The sequence below is a fragment of the Pinus tabuliformis genome, chromosome 8 (assembly GCF_031772625.1).
Source record: "Pinus tabuliformis cultivar Carrire ecotype Pingquan chromosome 8, CPIR1, whole genome shotgun sequence".
NCBI classification, from domain to species: Eukaryota; Viridiplantae; Streptophyta; class Pinopsida; order Pinales; family Pinaceae; genus Pinus; species Pinus tabuliformis.
This window is the reverse complement of record NC_142294.1, coordinates 158,070,586-158,088,249: the sequence shown is the minus strand read 5'-3', so window position 1 is coordinate 158,088,249 and position 17,664 is coordinate 158,070,586. Positions and strand designations below refer to the sequence as shown.

At 34.9% G+C, this 17,664-nt stretch overlaps 1 protein-coding gene and 1 non-coding gene across 2 annotated transcripts in view; one reads left to right on the top strand and one right to left on the bottom strand.

The window, feature by feature from the left end:
* Nucleotides 1–6,876: 6,876 nt before the first annotated feature.
* On the bottom strand, nucleotides 6,877–6,967 carry LOC149234619 (small nucleolar RNA R64/Z200 family). Its single transcript, XR_016246926.1, has one exon. It is a non-coding gene; the product is annotated as a small nucleolar RNA R64/Z200 family (small nucleolar RNA).
* Nucleotides 6,968–9,986: 3,019 nt separating this feature from the next.
* Nucleotides 9,987–17,664, top strand: part of LOC149234617 (mitochondrial phosphate carrier protein 1, mitochondrial-like) — a 203,908-nt gene continuing 196,230 nt past the window's right edge. The window contains exon 1 of the mRNA XM_089371887.1: nucleotides 9,987–10,310. Coding sequence (XP_089228013.1) covers nucleotides 10,155–10,310 — 156 coding nt within the window. The 5' untranslated portion in view covers nucleotides 9,987–10,154. The remainder of the gene's footprint in view (nucleotides 10,311–17,664) is intronic.

Below are 17,664 nucleotides of genomic sequence, written 5' to 3'. Positions count from 1 at the left end.
GCTAAAAAAAAAGGGAATACGTTTTACTTTTTACGTGGAGAACATTTTAACGGAGGTTTTACTTTTAAAGACGTGACCTTTATATTTATTAAGTGGGGTGACATTAAAAATTTATCAAAGAAGTAATTAAGTATATAAAAAAAGGGACCAATTTATTATATAAAAAAAAAAGAAGTGAAACTATTATTATTATAAGATAATAAAGTTATTTTGAAAAGGGGTCTTATTATAAAGAAATACATACATATATAGAGGGCAACAATATAAAGGAGTATTGTTTTAATAAAAGGGTATTCAAGTTTTTAACAATCCACATTAAAGGAGAATATTTGAAAAATATATATAGAAGAAATAAGTGATATTTTATAATAAAAATAGCTCCAATTGACATATAGTTTACGTAAAAACATCAAGGCAAAAATGGAGACTAGTAATGAAAGGTTTCCTGAAACCTTTAGTACATGTGTTTACACACTATTTAAAATCTAAGGATCACTCGCAGGAAGAGACATCATAATCTCTATCAGTGCTGCTAAAAAAAACAATTATGTTAGTCCTAAATGTGCTAACCAATTGGTGATTCCTGAATCAAATTTGGGATCACCCTGGATGAAAACTCTAGGATCTGTCATCTTAAATACGGAGAATTTTTTTTTAACATTTTCTTACAAGAAGAATAAAATAACGCTCCAAGATGTTACACTGAAACCAAATTCAGTAACACCAGAAGATATATCGGATATTTCAAAAGTAATGTCTCAAGAAGGTAAAAAAGTATTACAAAATATGCAAAATGAAATTGACAAAATCACTATTGACAAAAATGAAGAAATTTATCGACTTAAAAACCATAGTGAAAAATTATTGACGCAAATTAAGAAACTTAAGAAGGATAAGAAGTCATTAGAAAACAAGGTACAACAACTTATCGAGAAAGAAGCATCAAATGTAGGAATTCAAGTTGATGACAAAACAACAAATACCGATCGAGTGAATATGACAACTCAAGAAGACAAGTCAGTTAAAGAAACGACACACTTAGATGTTGCAGTTCAGACAATGGACATCCCAAGTGAATGTTCCATAACCAATTCAACAACATCTTCGCCATAAGAAAATCTAAAAACTCCATATCGACATCAGAGTCACGAGAGTAGACTAATCAACCATGCTACGTATCAGTACCATTCAGACCAGAAACAACAAACTGATGTTCCATATAATAGTGATGTAACCTCAATCCAGTCTTATGATGACAAGTCGTTACAAAATTCCAGTGATCAGAATGCTATACAGAAGATAAATCTCGGATGGTCTGATCCCTTCTCGGTGCGACAATTTTGTTTGTCACTAAGAAGATCACATCAACTTGTATCAACAAGGATGACTATTCCGAGACAGAAAGACTTTCGAAGCCAAAAAAGAGATCAAGCCTTTTTCATCGACAAGCTTTGAGGACAAAGCTTTTGAGGAAGGAGGCAATGTAACAAATAAAATATATATAAATAATGTAAAATAATTGTAAACATTAATAATCATAAATAATGATTAGTTAAGCTAGTAATTAGGCTGAAGAGGCATGTCTAATAGGACATGGCTCTTCATGAAGAGACATTTGCCTGATATAAAAGCAAGCCTCTCGTTCTCATTGTAATTCATTCTAATTCACATTCTTATTCATTTTAATATATAATATTTGTATCCTCATGGATATCTTGATATTCCAAGTCTTTTGGAGTAATTAATCTACAGAAGGAACTGTGTTCGCTTCAATAACACAGAGAAACATTAGACAATCGAAGAGAATTGCCATCGATGGAACATAGCCATAGGAGGAGCGACGCCATCACGTCAAAACAAAATGCAGACATAAGAGAATGAACGATTCAAACACGCGGGCTTAGATGAACTAACTGTGGCATTTTGGAGGGGCTGTTGCCCTGCCCTCGCCTTAAAAACTGAACAACTGGCATCCGTCACATGACGGGTGCCTATCCCGGTCCGACGGGTGCCTATCCCGGTCCGACACCCCCATCGGGGAACCACATGCCCAATATGATATGTGCGGATATGACATTTTTTTTAATTAATTAATTTGAGATAAATCAATTAAAAGAGCATAACTAACTTGGAGATAAATCTTAACTTTCGATCTATGGATACTACTATGAATATTCCAGCCTATTCCATGAAGCTTAAATCTCTACCATTCACCTAATTAAAATTGTGGAAGATCTATTTTGAAATAGACACACCTATTGGTGTAATTATATAAAAATAAAAATATAGTATTGAAAATTTGGTTGAAAGTATGCTTTAAAACTGCTTTTTCTTGGTTACAAGCTGGGATTTATGGGATGTGGATGTAAGGAAATAGGTTAATAACCCAATACCTAGAGGCATTTAGCACGAGCGAAAGCCTACCCCTTTATGAATCACTAGTGGTTAATTACAAGTGGTGTGGTTTTCCTTAAATAACGATAATAAATCAACTTGCGTTCGCTAGTAACAACCAATAAAACTGTCCCATCATTAATTTGCCATTAAATTATAATAAAATTTCCCACTATATACCATCAAAAAAATTTAAATTTGAAGTGATATATATTTATAAACATATATAAAAATAAATATACAACAAGGCCACATAGCTAACATTCCTCCCGCCTAGTTTAATAAAATATTTTAATGTCATTATGTGTTGTATGTACTCCAAACAATAACAAAATTGTAAAATGAGTTATATGAATATTTGTTAACCTTCTTTTTTAATATAATTAAACACTTTTTTTTGTAGATAAAGGTTATATATATATATATATAATTGACATGGAAGAGAATGATAAAAAGTTAATAATTATTTATTTAACATTGAATGATGATAATTTTTTTTATATAATGCTCATATTATAGTACACATGTCATGTCATTAGAGTATAGATTGATACAATGAGAGTTGTACAAATTGTATACATGTTATTTTTACATATTTTTTTCAAATATATATATATATATATATATATATATATTTTAAATTAAAAAATAAAACCCATAAAAATTTTCTATTCAAAACTTTACACCACTGAAAAAATGAAATTTTTGAATTTAATTACAAACCATTTGTGTTTATGGTACATAGTAATTAATATATAATGTTATTTTTCAAATTATTTCCACTTATTGTACATAGTAATTAGTGATATAGTACATAGTAATTAATAATAGAGTAAACAAAAGTCAATTCTTGCCATTACACAATAAGAAGGGAGACATTTCAACTCAATCATATTTGAGATAAATAAAATAAATTTAATTTCATAATGTTAAACTTTGGATAGATTTTAAAATCTTTTAGTAAAAAAAATTAATAACCATCCATAAAAAAAAAACTGAATATGTATAAATAACAAAATCTTATTTCCATCCCCATTGACTTCACGAACTTTTATTAATGAAATATTTAAAATTTATAATATCTCGTTTTAATATAACCATTGAGTAATCATAATATAAATAATTCCCGCTATGTGAAAAATACAGTATCGAACGCGATATACATCTATAAACAAATATAGAATGGGATGGACTTAAACCTTGATGTGATAAATCACATAATCCTATTTCCATTTTCATTGACTTCCCGAACCTTTTATTAATGAAGTATTGAAAATTTATAATATTTCCTTTTTAACATAATCATAGAGTAATCATAATATAAATAGCGTATTTTTTTATTTTTTTTTTAAAAGGCGACAATAATTAGGCCGATAGGCCTTCTTGTGAATGAGCGTTTTCGTCTACCTTTAGTTTCTATGATTGACATCTGGCGTGCACCTTTAACTAGCTAACTGGCATGTGATTGACATTTGTCCTGCAACTCCAACTGACATCTGGTTAGGTGGATATCACTTTTTGCTCTTCCTGTACACATTTTCCAGATATTCGTCATGGTCTTCATCTTTCAGTTACGGGCGTTTTCCAGATATTCATCATGGTCTTCATCCTTCAGTTATGGGCGAGATCCTTCAGTTACGGGCATCATGGTCTTCATTTACAAGCGGAATGGTGGGCATTTCTGTTATGGGCGGAGAGCTGGAGAATCCTCATCTGCATTGTGCGTTGTTATAGATAAATGTTATGCTAATCGTCTATGTTACAATTACGAGCATCATGGCCTTCATTTACGAGCGGAATGGTGGGCATTTCTGTTATGGGCGGAGCGCTGGAGAATCCTCGTCTGCGTTGTGTGTTGTTACAGGTAAATGTTATGTTGATCGTATATGTTACAGGTAAACGCTATTTGCTCGAGATCTTGCGAAGTGCTCTTTAACCGTTTCCATGGTCTTATTAATGGGAGCAATACACAACGCAAAACGAAGTTCATAATGGCAACCCAAGTCCTAAGACTATTTTCATGCGCATCCTCTAAACCCCAAGTGTGAAGTAGGCAGTTTGCATTGGTTCCCTCGAATGCATTGGTTCTTAGTGGTGCTAGCGAGATGAAATTGATATGGCGCTGCCATCTCACCTATTTTAACTAGAATGGAAGTCCAAATCCAACATTTGCTTGTTCAACCATGAAGATATCATTAAGTTGTGGTCGTAGGTCTGAAAGTAGTTTAAGTTTAATCGCACTCGGGAAGACGAAGGTAAAGTTCTTATCACAGTTCCTTTTGCGAAACGCAATAGAAATAGGACTTTCCCGAAAGTGAAGTTAAGGGTTGCAGAAGAAGTTAAGGGTTCGGCATGATGCTCTATCTTCTGCCGAAGAGACAAATTCTTTCCCTGCATTCTGGCTGCAATATGCAAAGGACGGGGATGTCGCCTTATTTTTTTGGATTATCAGGGATTGTGAATCAAACACGAGAGCTGCAAATGTCGGGAGATGCACAAAGTGTGTTCTTTCTTTCTGCCTCAGGGAAAACATATTCATCCAAATTTCACGCACTGCTGATGCTTCAATATTTCTATTACAGGTACTGTTAAGACCACTCTGTCAACATATCATAACATGTTCCTGATTGGAGATGATGAACATTGCTAGAGTGAAAATGGCGTGTCTAATATTGTCGGACATTCTTATACCAATAAAACATATCAAACGTTCTAATTTCCAGAGTGACAAAATCAGCGTTGTACTCGAAACTATATATTACATTCACCATCTCAACAAGTGTCTTCTCAGTCATGACAGGAAAAGCGTAGGAGGTGCAGAAACGGGCAGTAGTTCTCATGAAGTCGGTCGGTCCTCAGTTGGTACCATGTCATTGTCCATTGGCGGCTCTTTGGACTCTGCAATATTGCCAGAGATATCATTGAAAAGCCATGCAAGCAAAGACCTCTTCCTCACGGTAAAGTATGGAAGAAGGGAAACATGTTGCCTTCAATCATACTGCTTGCAGAGGGACAGAATCTGTAAGTGAACGATGTTTTCGTCTCTATAAACGACACGGTGTTTTTCCACTCTTTCCACCTCTAGGTGCGTATTTCTAACATAGATATCCTTAGGACAATGTTTTGTTTGAAATTTGGCGCATGAAATAATAGTTGTAATGTCGATGAATGATTAATATCTTAATTTAATATAAATAAAATAAAAGCAATACCTATCAGCAGCGGAACCACACCATAAAAGCAGATTGCAAGACACTCCTCTTCACAGTACCTACATCGACAGGCCGCCGATCCCAAAAAATTCTTTACCACTTACATTGCAAAATTGCATGCATTCCAGACTACGGAAATTATAGGTCCATGACAAAAAATCAGATGTAATATCCTTTCGCAAAACACAACAAAATTGTTGATATGTCTGAAACCCATCACCGAAGATTCTAATCTACAGTTCCAGATTGGCCACAAGGTGTAGACCAAATTGCAGTAAACCTTGTTAATAAGGCCTATGCCTACCATTTACAAACAGATCCATGTTAGGTCCACGTCAGACTAAATGCAGAAAATCGAGCAGCAGAGGGTTACTTCCTTTTTACAGATGTAATATAGAAAAACAACATGGAAACATTGCCAGATCATGAAAGGAAAAAATCCCTAATAGTTTTTAAGGAGTTGAGTTCTGTGATATGAATAGTTTATCCATCACATTGTTTTATTTGAGTGACCAGTAAATATGGCTCATCTTTGAGACACGAAAGACATAAGAAATGATTGAATAATCTGAACAAATTTAGATTTCTCATCTCATCATTTGCCCTAGATAATGGAGATGAGCCAAGATAATGGAAATGAGCCACACGTGTTGAATCCAAACATTACCCATCATCCACACCTATTGAATCCAAACAATACCCAAAATAAAAACAAGTGTAAAATCTAAGATTTTAAGTGAAAGGAACACTATTGTTCATTCACTTATTTATAATTACAACCCATCTAACTTCCCAAAAACAAACTTTCAAAAGCGTCGTCCACCATAGTATTCCATATTATTTTTTAAGAGATGTTTAAAAAAAAAACACCAAACAAACCATGGCAAATCAAAGGCAAAAACAAATCAAAAGAATCACAATTCAGCCTCACCACTTCGGTATATAAAATCAATTCATGGCATTACAACAAAATGCACTTAAAGACTAATCATTTTGGTAGTCGATCCAGCGTTCATCTTTTCATCAAATGGCCTTACATTCTCCTCATAAGGAGCCCGACCACCCATCTATATGTATGTGTCTATGACAATTAATCCACTAACTATAATAATCAATGCATGATAACAAACAACAGAGATCCAATATAAAACATATGAAAGCAATGACAGAGGTAATAAAACAACCCACAATACTTTACTTATTCTGCTCATAATGAACATATGTCTCATCGATGGTGTCCATCTCCGAAGTCACCCACAATACTTTACTTATTTTGCTCATAATGAACATATGTCTCATCGATGGTGTCCATCTCCGAAGTCTAACATGTGTAATATTTGTAACATTCATCATCGCTAAAAACCCACAACGAAAAATCCCAGAAACTAGCTCTCATATTATTGGTCGTAAGAGAATATTAACACGTAGAAGAGGTTACTCCGTGTTTGTTACATCCACATTTCGCCATGGATGACTACTCTTTTGCTTACTGTGGGCAACAGTTCAAGTATGTCAACATGGAATAAAATTTTACCATGAAACTATGCCATTCGTGCCACGTGTTAAAGCTTGTATATTCCAAGGTCATATATATATATATATATATATATATATATATATATATATATATATATATATATATAACCACATGTGCTAATGGCACACAACTCTACATCCACGTCGGATGATGGGACGCCAAATGAAGTCTCGATATAATTTATTAGTTGAATAATGCGATTTATTAGGTGTACAACTTTTTTTTGGGTAACTCAATCTTCCTCATTACACTAGACGATTGAGTCTTACCTTCCCCATCATCTCACCGGACCACCTTCTCTTCCCATCCTTGTCATCATAATTGAACACCTCACCGCCCACTGTATCTACGTCAATTGTCATTAAAAAATTTAACAAACGACATTTCAAATAAATTCCTTTACTTTTCATTTCATTTCTTTCCTCTATAATATCTTATTTTAAATTTCTTTTTTTAAATGAAATTCTATTAAAATTATTTAAAATTATTTTTCGGAAATAAGATTTATTATAAAATTATTATTGAAAATGAGACTTTGGCATGTTTCGAAGGTGGCTCCTTTTTTTAATATTTAAAATTATTTTTTGGAAATAAGATTATTATTAAATAATTATTGAAAATGAGATTTTGGGAATGTTTGATGGTGGTGCTTTTTTTCTATAAAGCAAGTGATAAATATGTTTTCATATCAAAATAATATTTTTTTTAAAGCACCCTTGCCATTACTACCATCCTTTGAAGTTAGATAGCGAAATAAAGTGAAATCATTTTGTCAAATCTCTCGAGGTGATTTATAAGACATCTGATTTTAAAATATAAATTATAGAAGTGTAATTCTACTTGTGAAATTGACCCATTTAATATTTTTTATAATTAAAGCACTTTTATAAACAATATTAATATTATTATTAATAATTTTGAGTTTATTTAATGATTTATTTCCAATAATTAATTTACTTGATTTGATTTACAAAGTAATAGTGCGATCTATTATATTATTGTATGGTTTTCTTGTCTAGTCATTAAAGTGATATTAAAACTTTAGATAATGGCTATGATGTATTGTATGGTTTTCTTGTCTAGTCATTAAAGTGATATTAAAACTTTAGATGATGGCTATGATGTATTGTATGGTTTTCTTGTCTAGTCATTAAAGTGATATTAAAACTTTAGGTAATGGCTATGATGTATTGTATGGTTTTCTTGTCTAGTCATTAAAGTGATATTAAAACTTTAGATAATGGCTATGATTACATCGTAAATTAAAATTTGAAAATATAAATAATATTTTTCTTTTAATATTTCCAATTTGTGGTGGGATCCTCAACAATTCTTTTTTGTTTTTTCCACAAGCTAAAAATGCTAAGATTTGCTCAAGGGCTACCAGACACATAAATAAGATTTACTCAAGGGCTACGAGGCACATGAATAAGTATCACATTTAAAAAGTTCAATGGTTGTTGTTGTATCTACCAACAACATAGCAAACTCACACATCCGCATTATTGATAAAATCAATCATTTCATTAAATGTTCAATGGTTGTTGTTGTATGTACCAACAACACAACAAACTCACACATCAACATTGTTGATAGAATCATTCATTTCATTAAATGTTAATAAAACAATGTTGTAATAACAATGTTAAATATAAATTACAACTTGGTATATTTTATGTTATTATTGCTAGATATTGTTGCTATATTCATGCATGATTTTTAAATAGGTGTAGCTATTTTATTATTATTATTTTTAAATCATTAAAAATTAAAATCTCTAAAGACAAGATTAAGAGGTAAATAAAAATATGTTATCGGGTATCATGAGCACAAGCATCATAAGAGGGATCAAGTAGCTTCTACAAGATGACCAAGTCAGCCATGGCTTAGGATGTCAGAGTGGGGAAGAGAACGTGAAGGACAAGCCATCACGGTACACTTTACTGACATGTTTTTATGACAGAATATCATTTTTTCTATGGTTTAATATGTGAGAGTGGACAAGCCATTAGGGTACACTTTACTGACATGTTTTTATGACAAAATATCATTTTTTTCTTATGGTTTAATATTTTATTATATTACGTAAAAATTGGAAAGAAACATGTTTGTAATGAGATACTATGTTTTTACATTTGATTTTAATTACATTGTAAAAATTATTATTATGATATTAATTATATTTATTAAATGTTTTTCCAATCCCAACTATCCTAACTCCACCAAAAAACACTCTTTGATTTGTGGCAAAGATCTTCCAAAAGTATTTAATTTGGATTAAAAAAATGAGTTATGGGCTAGATTTTTTAGTTGAATATTAAAAATATTTAATTTGGTCTTTTTGTTTTTGGGTCATGGACTATTTTTTTGGTTTATTATTAGATAACGATGAAATGATAAGACGTAGATAAATGATTTCCAAATGATATCCATACCAAGAGTATACGTAAATGTAAACAACTAAATTAATACAATAATTATTATTTCAAATCAAAGTATAATTTTTACTATTCAACAATTCCAAATTAACAACCTTATTGGCCTCTCTTTGCACCTTTCAAAGCAATTGCTAATAAAATACAAATTAAATATCAAAAAGCTTCGAGATGAGTGTCGGTTGATTAATCGTTAAATTCATAGTGGCGTCTACAAAGAGCCAAGACACCACCACAAATGTCATGTGGAAAAATTCGACACACGTCGTGCCCAATTAAATGCGAAGGCACTAAAGACAACTCCATTTCTAACCGAAATTACTTGTGCAAACTGTCCAGCAGAACATCGTTTCAGTACAAACCTTTGATTCCAACCAAAATTTCCTCGGGAAACCTGTCGAGATGAAATCTCAAAAAGAGGAAAAGTGGTTCTCTTCTCGTAGGGTTTAAGCTGCTTAAACCCTAGATTGGAAGTAGCCACCCTCCATGCTGAATCTGGATTGTTTCTGATCCATGTAGCAGAATTTTGATTGGCTGAGCAGAAGCAAACGGTTAGGTATCTGACAGGGCGAGAATATGATTTATCAGTGTATATATGGATGTTCGGAAGCAGAGCGGATCAGAATGTTCAGCCCCAGATATTATGCCGCTTGTGCTGTTGGTGGAATGTTTAGTGCTGGCACCACGCACCTTCTCACCACTCCATTAGACATGTTGAAAGTCAACATGCAGGTGCATTGATTTTATACCCTTTTCTGTTTCATTGAGTTCTGAATGGATTAAATTCCATTCTATTCCATGGTTGTTTAGTATGCTGTAAGGGATTTTAAGTCTGCCCCCTTTGGAATTCTTATTAATAATTTCAAGTTGGTTTTCTTGTGAGCACTTCTCTAGCTGCATCAGCCTGGGTTGTATTGAAGTTGCAGAGTGAAAAGCATACGGAGACAGTCAGTCATTTACACACCTGTCCCTCATTTATACAACCATTTATCCCATTCTTGATATAAACCTGATATGAGACTATCCATCTTACCAGAACTGACCAACGCGGAACGAAACGTGAAACTTGTTCGGAACGGAAACGAAAATTCTCAGATTTTAGGTTGGTTTATTTATTTTTAAACACACATACAAGCATAATTTTATTTTATTTTTTTTAACTACAGACTCTCAATACAGAAATTTTGCAAATAGTCAAATTCTATAAAATAAAAAAATTATATTCATTTCCATAACAGAAACTGGTCATAGTCAATTTCATGATCCGTATTCATAACAAAAAGCAGACAACAATGTAAATATATTTTGCGAGCGAAAGAAACCGGGACGGAAGGGCATTTAAGTCATCAAAATCAAATCAATTAGGGATTGCATTTGGTTTGGGCCAGACCAACCTTAACATGGCTGGATTTGTTTTGTGCCTCCTCCCCATTACTGTGAGTTTTGAACCTTGGCCACGTTACAGAACGAAACTCTTGAAATCCAATGAAGCTAACGGGATTTGATGGTAACATTGTAAATATCAAAATGTTCAGTGTTCATTTTTAATGATAAATGAGCTCAGAAATGGACTGATCTTAAGGTTCCATCTCATCCATTGGCTTTTACAGAGTGAAGAGCCAGAATCGTTGCTTTGATCAGTGTCTGGTATTATGACTACGGTTTTCTAATATCTCTTTTCGATTCGCTTCAAAGGGAGCTCATAATCACCATCATCTTTGAGAACTGCCTTAATCCCATATCCTAGTGGGACAACAATGTAGCTTGCCTGATATTTTGATAGAAAGCAAGTATTTGAGTGAAGAAACCAAATCTTGAGCTTTTGGTGAGGTCAGGTGAGTCCTATTCGTAGAATTGTAGAAAAGACACTAAACTCACTTTGGTGTTGCTGACATGCCAATGATCTAGCTGCATGTGTAGTGAAATGGAAACGGTGTGATTTAAAATTTAATAATAGATGGTTGAGTTAGGGCATTTTTGTTGACCATTTCTCTTAGGTAAGAAATCTGCAAGAAACATGATCCAGGTGCTTATCCAGTGCTAGCTAAAAAATGATTTGAGTATTGTTAGTTTTTCTATCATGACTTTTTGGGGCTTTACCATGTCCTTTTCTAGGTAGTTATGCACAGCGATTGGGAACCCAACTTAATTTGCTAATTCTTTTCAACAAGCTCAAGAAGACCCGAAATGAAGCACCAAGTGAATTATTTGATCCCAAAAGGGGCTCCCATTTTTTGGACAACTCCTATTTGTCCAATGTAGTCTTCTCATTCAATCCTAATCATGCTAGGTTCTTTCACTTTAGGGGTTTTGCAGGAGGGTTCCAATGACATGGCATGACACTTCGTGGGCAATCAACTTCATTTCGATTTTTTGGCATTTTCACATTTACCGAGGCAACTCACATCCTTGAGGTGTAGGAATTTACAGGGTAAGTTCCTCAAACAGAACACCAAAGGACACAGCTCACAAACAGATCACAGATCAATACACCAGTATTGTTGACGTGGTTAAAACCCTCAAAGAGGGAAATAGTCCACGGCCTGAGCCAACGCGGCTACTTCAGACAATTTATTAATAAAATAATGAAAATTTACATAAACTTCTCTCATGAACGGTTACCCTACAAATGACCCTCCATGCTCTTTAAATAGAGATCATGGACCAATCGGGTGTTAAGCCATGGATCAAGTGTCGGTAATACCGAGGAGAGAATGAACCGTCGGATCACTACATATCGTGATCGTTGGATTGTAAGTTACAAAAGTACATAGTAAAGAAACACACTTTACCTAACTCTACACTAGACCAAGTTATACTTAACTATTTCCTATGTGTCGAAATATCTTAACATCCCCCCTTAAGAACAACTTGGGATAGGATTGAAAGATGTACACATATGACACAATAGGAGAAGGAAGGAGGCATTAGAGCCTATCCCCCCTTAGTGACAACTTCTTGAACTCCAACCATAAATCGAAGTTTAGTAAACTTCGCCTCTGTGAGAGCCTTTGTAAAGATGTCTGCAACTTGATCATCTGTTGAACAATATTGCACTTCAAGAACATGGTCATTAATAAGCTTTCTGATGAAGTGCATGTGCAGTTCAATGTGTTTGATGCGCTGATGTTGGACTGGATCTTTGCATAGTTGAATGGCACTTTGATTATCACACCAAAGTGTAGTCGGATGTTGTTGCTGAAAGCCAAACTTTGACAGGATCTAACAAAGCCACAGGGCTTCCTTATTAGCTTCTATGGCACCACGATACTCTGCTTCTGCTGAAGAAAGAGAAATGACACTTTGTTTTTTTGCAAGCCCATGTAATAGGTCCTGAACCAAGAGTGAACACATAACCTGCAGTAGACTTTCGATCATCAGGGTCACCAGCCCAATCAGAATCAGTGAAACCAACCAATAGAGGAGATGCTTCTGCACTGTAATGAATCCCAAACTGAACTGTACCTCGAACATAACGAAGTATTCTTTTAGCTGCTTTCCAATGACTTTCATGTGGGTTTTGCATAAACCAAGCAATAAGGCCAACAACAAAGGAAAGGTCAAGATGAGTATGGATCATATACAAAAGTTTTCCTACAAGTTGACGGTATAAGGTAGCATCAACTTTAGGGGAAGTACAAGTGACTGAAAGTTTGGCTCCAGACTGAAAGGGAGAAGGGGCTGGCTTACAGTCTTCCATGTGAAAATGGCGTAGAAGATCACAGGCATACTTGGACTGGGAAAGGGGAATACCTTCCTTGGATTGCAAGACTTGAAGACCAAGAAAATAATGCAAATGTCCTAAGTCTGTCATTTCAAACTTCTTTTTAAGGCTGGACTAAACATGGTTTATAAGGTTGGGATCACTACCAGTAAGGATAAGATCATCAACATAAAGAACAAGAATGATAAGAGACTTTCCCACTTTCTTGGTGTAGACAGTATTGTCAGAATGACACCTAGAAAAGCCAGTTTCTAAAAGAAAGCTATCCATTTTGGCATACCAAGCCCGAGGAGCTTACTTGAGACCATAAAGGGATTTCTTAAGCCGACATACAAGGCTGGAGTTTGTTTGTATAAAGCCAGTAGGTTGTTCCATATAGATTTCTTCATGCAAGTCCCCATGCAAGAAGGCAGATTTAACATCCATCTGATGGACTTCCCATTTGAAAGAGGCAGCAAAGGAAAGAACAAGGTGGATAGAGTTCATTTTGGCAACAGGGGAGAAGGTTTTAGTATAGTCAATGCCTTCAACTTGTGAAAAACCCTTAGCAACAAGACGAGCCATCTGATGGACTTCCCATTTGAAAGAGGCAGCAAGGGAAAGAACAAGGCGGATAGAGTTCATTTTGGCAACAAGGGAGAAGGTTTCAGTATAGTCAATGCCTTCAACTTGTGAAAAACCATTAGCAACAAGACGAGCTTTATGTTTATCAAATTTTCCATCTGGTCCATACTTGGTTCTGTAAAGCCATTTGCATGTAACAAGTTTTCCTCCCTTTGGTAGAAGAACTAGATCCTAGGTATCATTTTCCAATAATGAACGATATTCTTCATTCATAGTTGCGTCCCAATCAGGATGGCCTGAAGCTTCTGCAAAGGTGTCAGGATCATAATTCACTGAAGCTTGAGCCAGTAAAGAAGAGGCTCTATCGAACTGAGAACGTGTACGTCGCTGATTTGTAGGATCACCGGCAAGAGCACCTGCTGCATCCCGAGTAGCACAGACCCATTTCGGAAGCTAAGGAGCTGAAGGAGGATCTTGAAAAGGTGGGGGAGGATTGTCATCCTCACTTTCATCATCTGAAGAAGAAATATTTTCAAAAGTAGAAGAGATAGAGAGAGGTGGTACATCCACCGAACTAGGCTCGTAGGCCGATATATTTTCAGCAAACTTTACATCTCTTCTAATGATAACATTTTTGGACTTAAGTGGAATAAGTCCTATATCCTTTGACGTCTTCAGAATATCCAACAAAATAACATTTTTCACTCTTAGGTTTTAAAGCTTTATGTTTCTCATCTGGAATATGGGCCCATGCTTCACTTCCAAAAACACGAAAGTGACTTAATTTGGTTTAATTGAGCTCCATGCTTCTTCTGGAGTGATATTCTTTAAAACCTTAGTAGGAGTGCGATTTATTATGTAATTTGCATAGTTAATTGCTTCTGCCCAAAAATTAAGATTAAGTCCTTTAGATTGAAGCGTACAATTAGCCATTTCCTTTAAGGTGCAATTCTTCCTTTCAGCTACACCATTTTGTTGTGGAGTATATGGAACAATATGTTGCATTTGAATTCCATTCTCAGTGCAAAAGTTGATGAATTTGTTGTTAACATATTCTCCGCCATTATCAGATCTTAGCTTAAGAATTTGATGTCCAGATTGTTTTTCAACAAAGGCCTTAAAGGCCAAGAACATGTTAAATACTTCACTCTTGAGTTTTAAGAAGTATACCCAAGTGCGTCTGGAGAAATCGTCAATGAAAGTTAAGAAGTACTTGTAGCCAGAGAATGAAACAATTGGAAGTGGACCACATAAATCACTATGCACAAGCTGTAAAGGGGTTGAGGCGTGTCAAGAGGCACGTTTTTCAAAACTATCCCGATGATGTTTTCCGAGTACACATCCGGAACAAACATCATATCTGCAAGATACCATTGGAAGACCTGTCACCATATTTTCTTTACATAGATTCTGAAGGGAGCGATAGTTTAAGTGACCAAATCGCTCATGCCAAAGTTTGCTCACTTCATCGTTGTGAGCAACAAATATCGAGAGAAGATTTGATGACCCAAAGTTGTTAAACTTATACAACCTTGTAGAATCATTAGCAATGCCAGTAGCTAAAATCTGTCTAGGATCTCTTAGGTCCTTAATTACAACATTGTGAGGTGAAAATTCAACGATTTTACCTTCACCTGAATGAGTTATCTGATATACAGATAGAAGGTTGCAGGATAAGGTTGGAACACATAATACATCATTAAATTGACCATTGTCTATATGAATAGTTCTAGTCCCTACAACACTAAGAGATCTATCATCACCAACATATATATTTTTGGTGTTACAATCATTTAAAGAAGAAAACATGGCTTTGTTTTTGGCCATGTGATAAGAAGCTCTAGAATCATTGAGCTACTCATGAGAATGAGAAGAAGAAGATACATTTAGTTTATAGCCAGACCGAGATGCTTGACAACCACATGCAGAAAGTGCTATTCTTGAAGATGAAGTTGAAGTTGAAGAGTGCTCCAAATGGATGTTATGCTTTTTCATTGCTGCTTCCAAGGCTTCTATCTTCTTAAAGCATTTGGATTCTAAGTGGCCATCTCGATTACAAAAGTGGCAATGTCTATCAGTCTTCTTCCCTTCGTTTTTATTTGCCTTATCATTTTGAGACTGGAATTGCTTAGGACCCTTGTTCGGTTTAGGACCATTCTTTTTAGGATACGGCTTCTTAGGATTCTTTGAATTTGGTTGCTGCTGAGTGGCTAAGGCTTTCTTAGAAGAGTTTCCAAGATTAAGAAGACCAAGATGTAAGAGTTTTTCTTGCTCTCTTATTAAAGAATCACAAAAGGCATCAAAGGAAGGGTACTTGTATTCTTGTCCTTGAGAAATGAAGGCTTCTCTTGTAGAATGGAAGGTGGAAATAAACACAGAGTAGGCTGGTCCCAACTTAGTAAGAATGGAATAGATAAGGTTACTATTTTCTTTCTTAACCTTAACACCTTCCAAGAGAAGTCTAAGGGTCTTGAAATTGGACAAAAAATCTTCAATGGAAGAAAAATTTACTGGGGTCTAATGTAAGCAACTCATTTTCGAGTTGATGGGCTCTAAGTTCATTTTTAATTCCAAAAACTTTAGTGATCTATTTCATTGCTTCATTAGGAGTATCAAGTTCTGCGAGATGGAATCTAAGGTCTGGAGAAATAGACATCCCTATCAACCCACGTGCTTGATCTTGCCTATTTTCCCATTTAGCTGCCTTATCGTTATCTTTCAGTTTGGTTTCTTGGCCTGAGACTATTTTGTAAAGACCTTTACTTCTAAGTAAATCCACAATGTAGGACCACCATTGGAAGTAGTTGGTGCTGTCAAGAATAACTTGGCATGGACTTTCCATTTTAACAGAAACTGAAGCTATAGATGCTAAAACTAAGTGTTCTAATGGAAAGATCTCGAAAAGTTACGCTGATTAAAAAAAAACCGCTTTGAAAACGGCTTCCGGATGAAGAAGTTATGGCTTTTTGAAGAAAAGTTGTTGAAGATGCCGACGAAGTGCGGGAATGTGCGGAAATGAATGATAATGTTATATTTAAAAAAAATCCGCCCCCTTTCCAAACTTAATCTAATTAGCTCAACAAAGAGAAAGACTTGAACTCAAGACCTCTACTCTCATAAAGTAGCTTTGGACCAAGTGAGCTAGATTAAAAGGTTAGTAATGTTTGGAAAGGAGGAAGGGGTTTTTGTTTTTAGTCACTGAAGCTTTGGGGTGCGTGCTTACTTGAGAAAGCTCTTTTTTGCCTACAAAACAAAAAACACAAAATCCAACCCGGACATACAAAACAAAAAAAAAACTTACGGCTTGAAGTTAGCTTTCGCTGGAAACTAAATATTTTTCTCAATGTTTCTGATTTTCCGAGATCACACTAAGGCGCGACGGAAAAGAGCATACACATGAGAAAAATCCTTCCTTTCGGTTTCTGATTTGCCTAGATCGCACAGAGTCGCGGAGCAAAGAGCATACGCAGAAATGAAAGGTATAGATCCGGTAAAAAAAAAAACAAAGAGCTAAATAAACCGAAATAAACACACAGAAAATAACTAAAAGCTGCAAATAAACACTGTATACCTCCAGATCTTAAAAATGACGTAGCTATGGCTACCAGAAACCTTTTCGCGTGAAACAAAAGGGGTTCCTCACTAGAACAAATGCTCCTAGCACAATAGAGCAGTCCTCTTGGCCCGAAAGCAGTCGGAAACAGTAGATTTAGGAAACGGCAGTCGGATGCAGTTCTATCGGCTTCAGATTTGGATCACCAATGGATGCGGTGCTCAAATAGCTCTGATACCATGTAG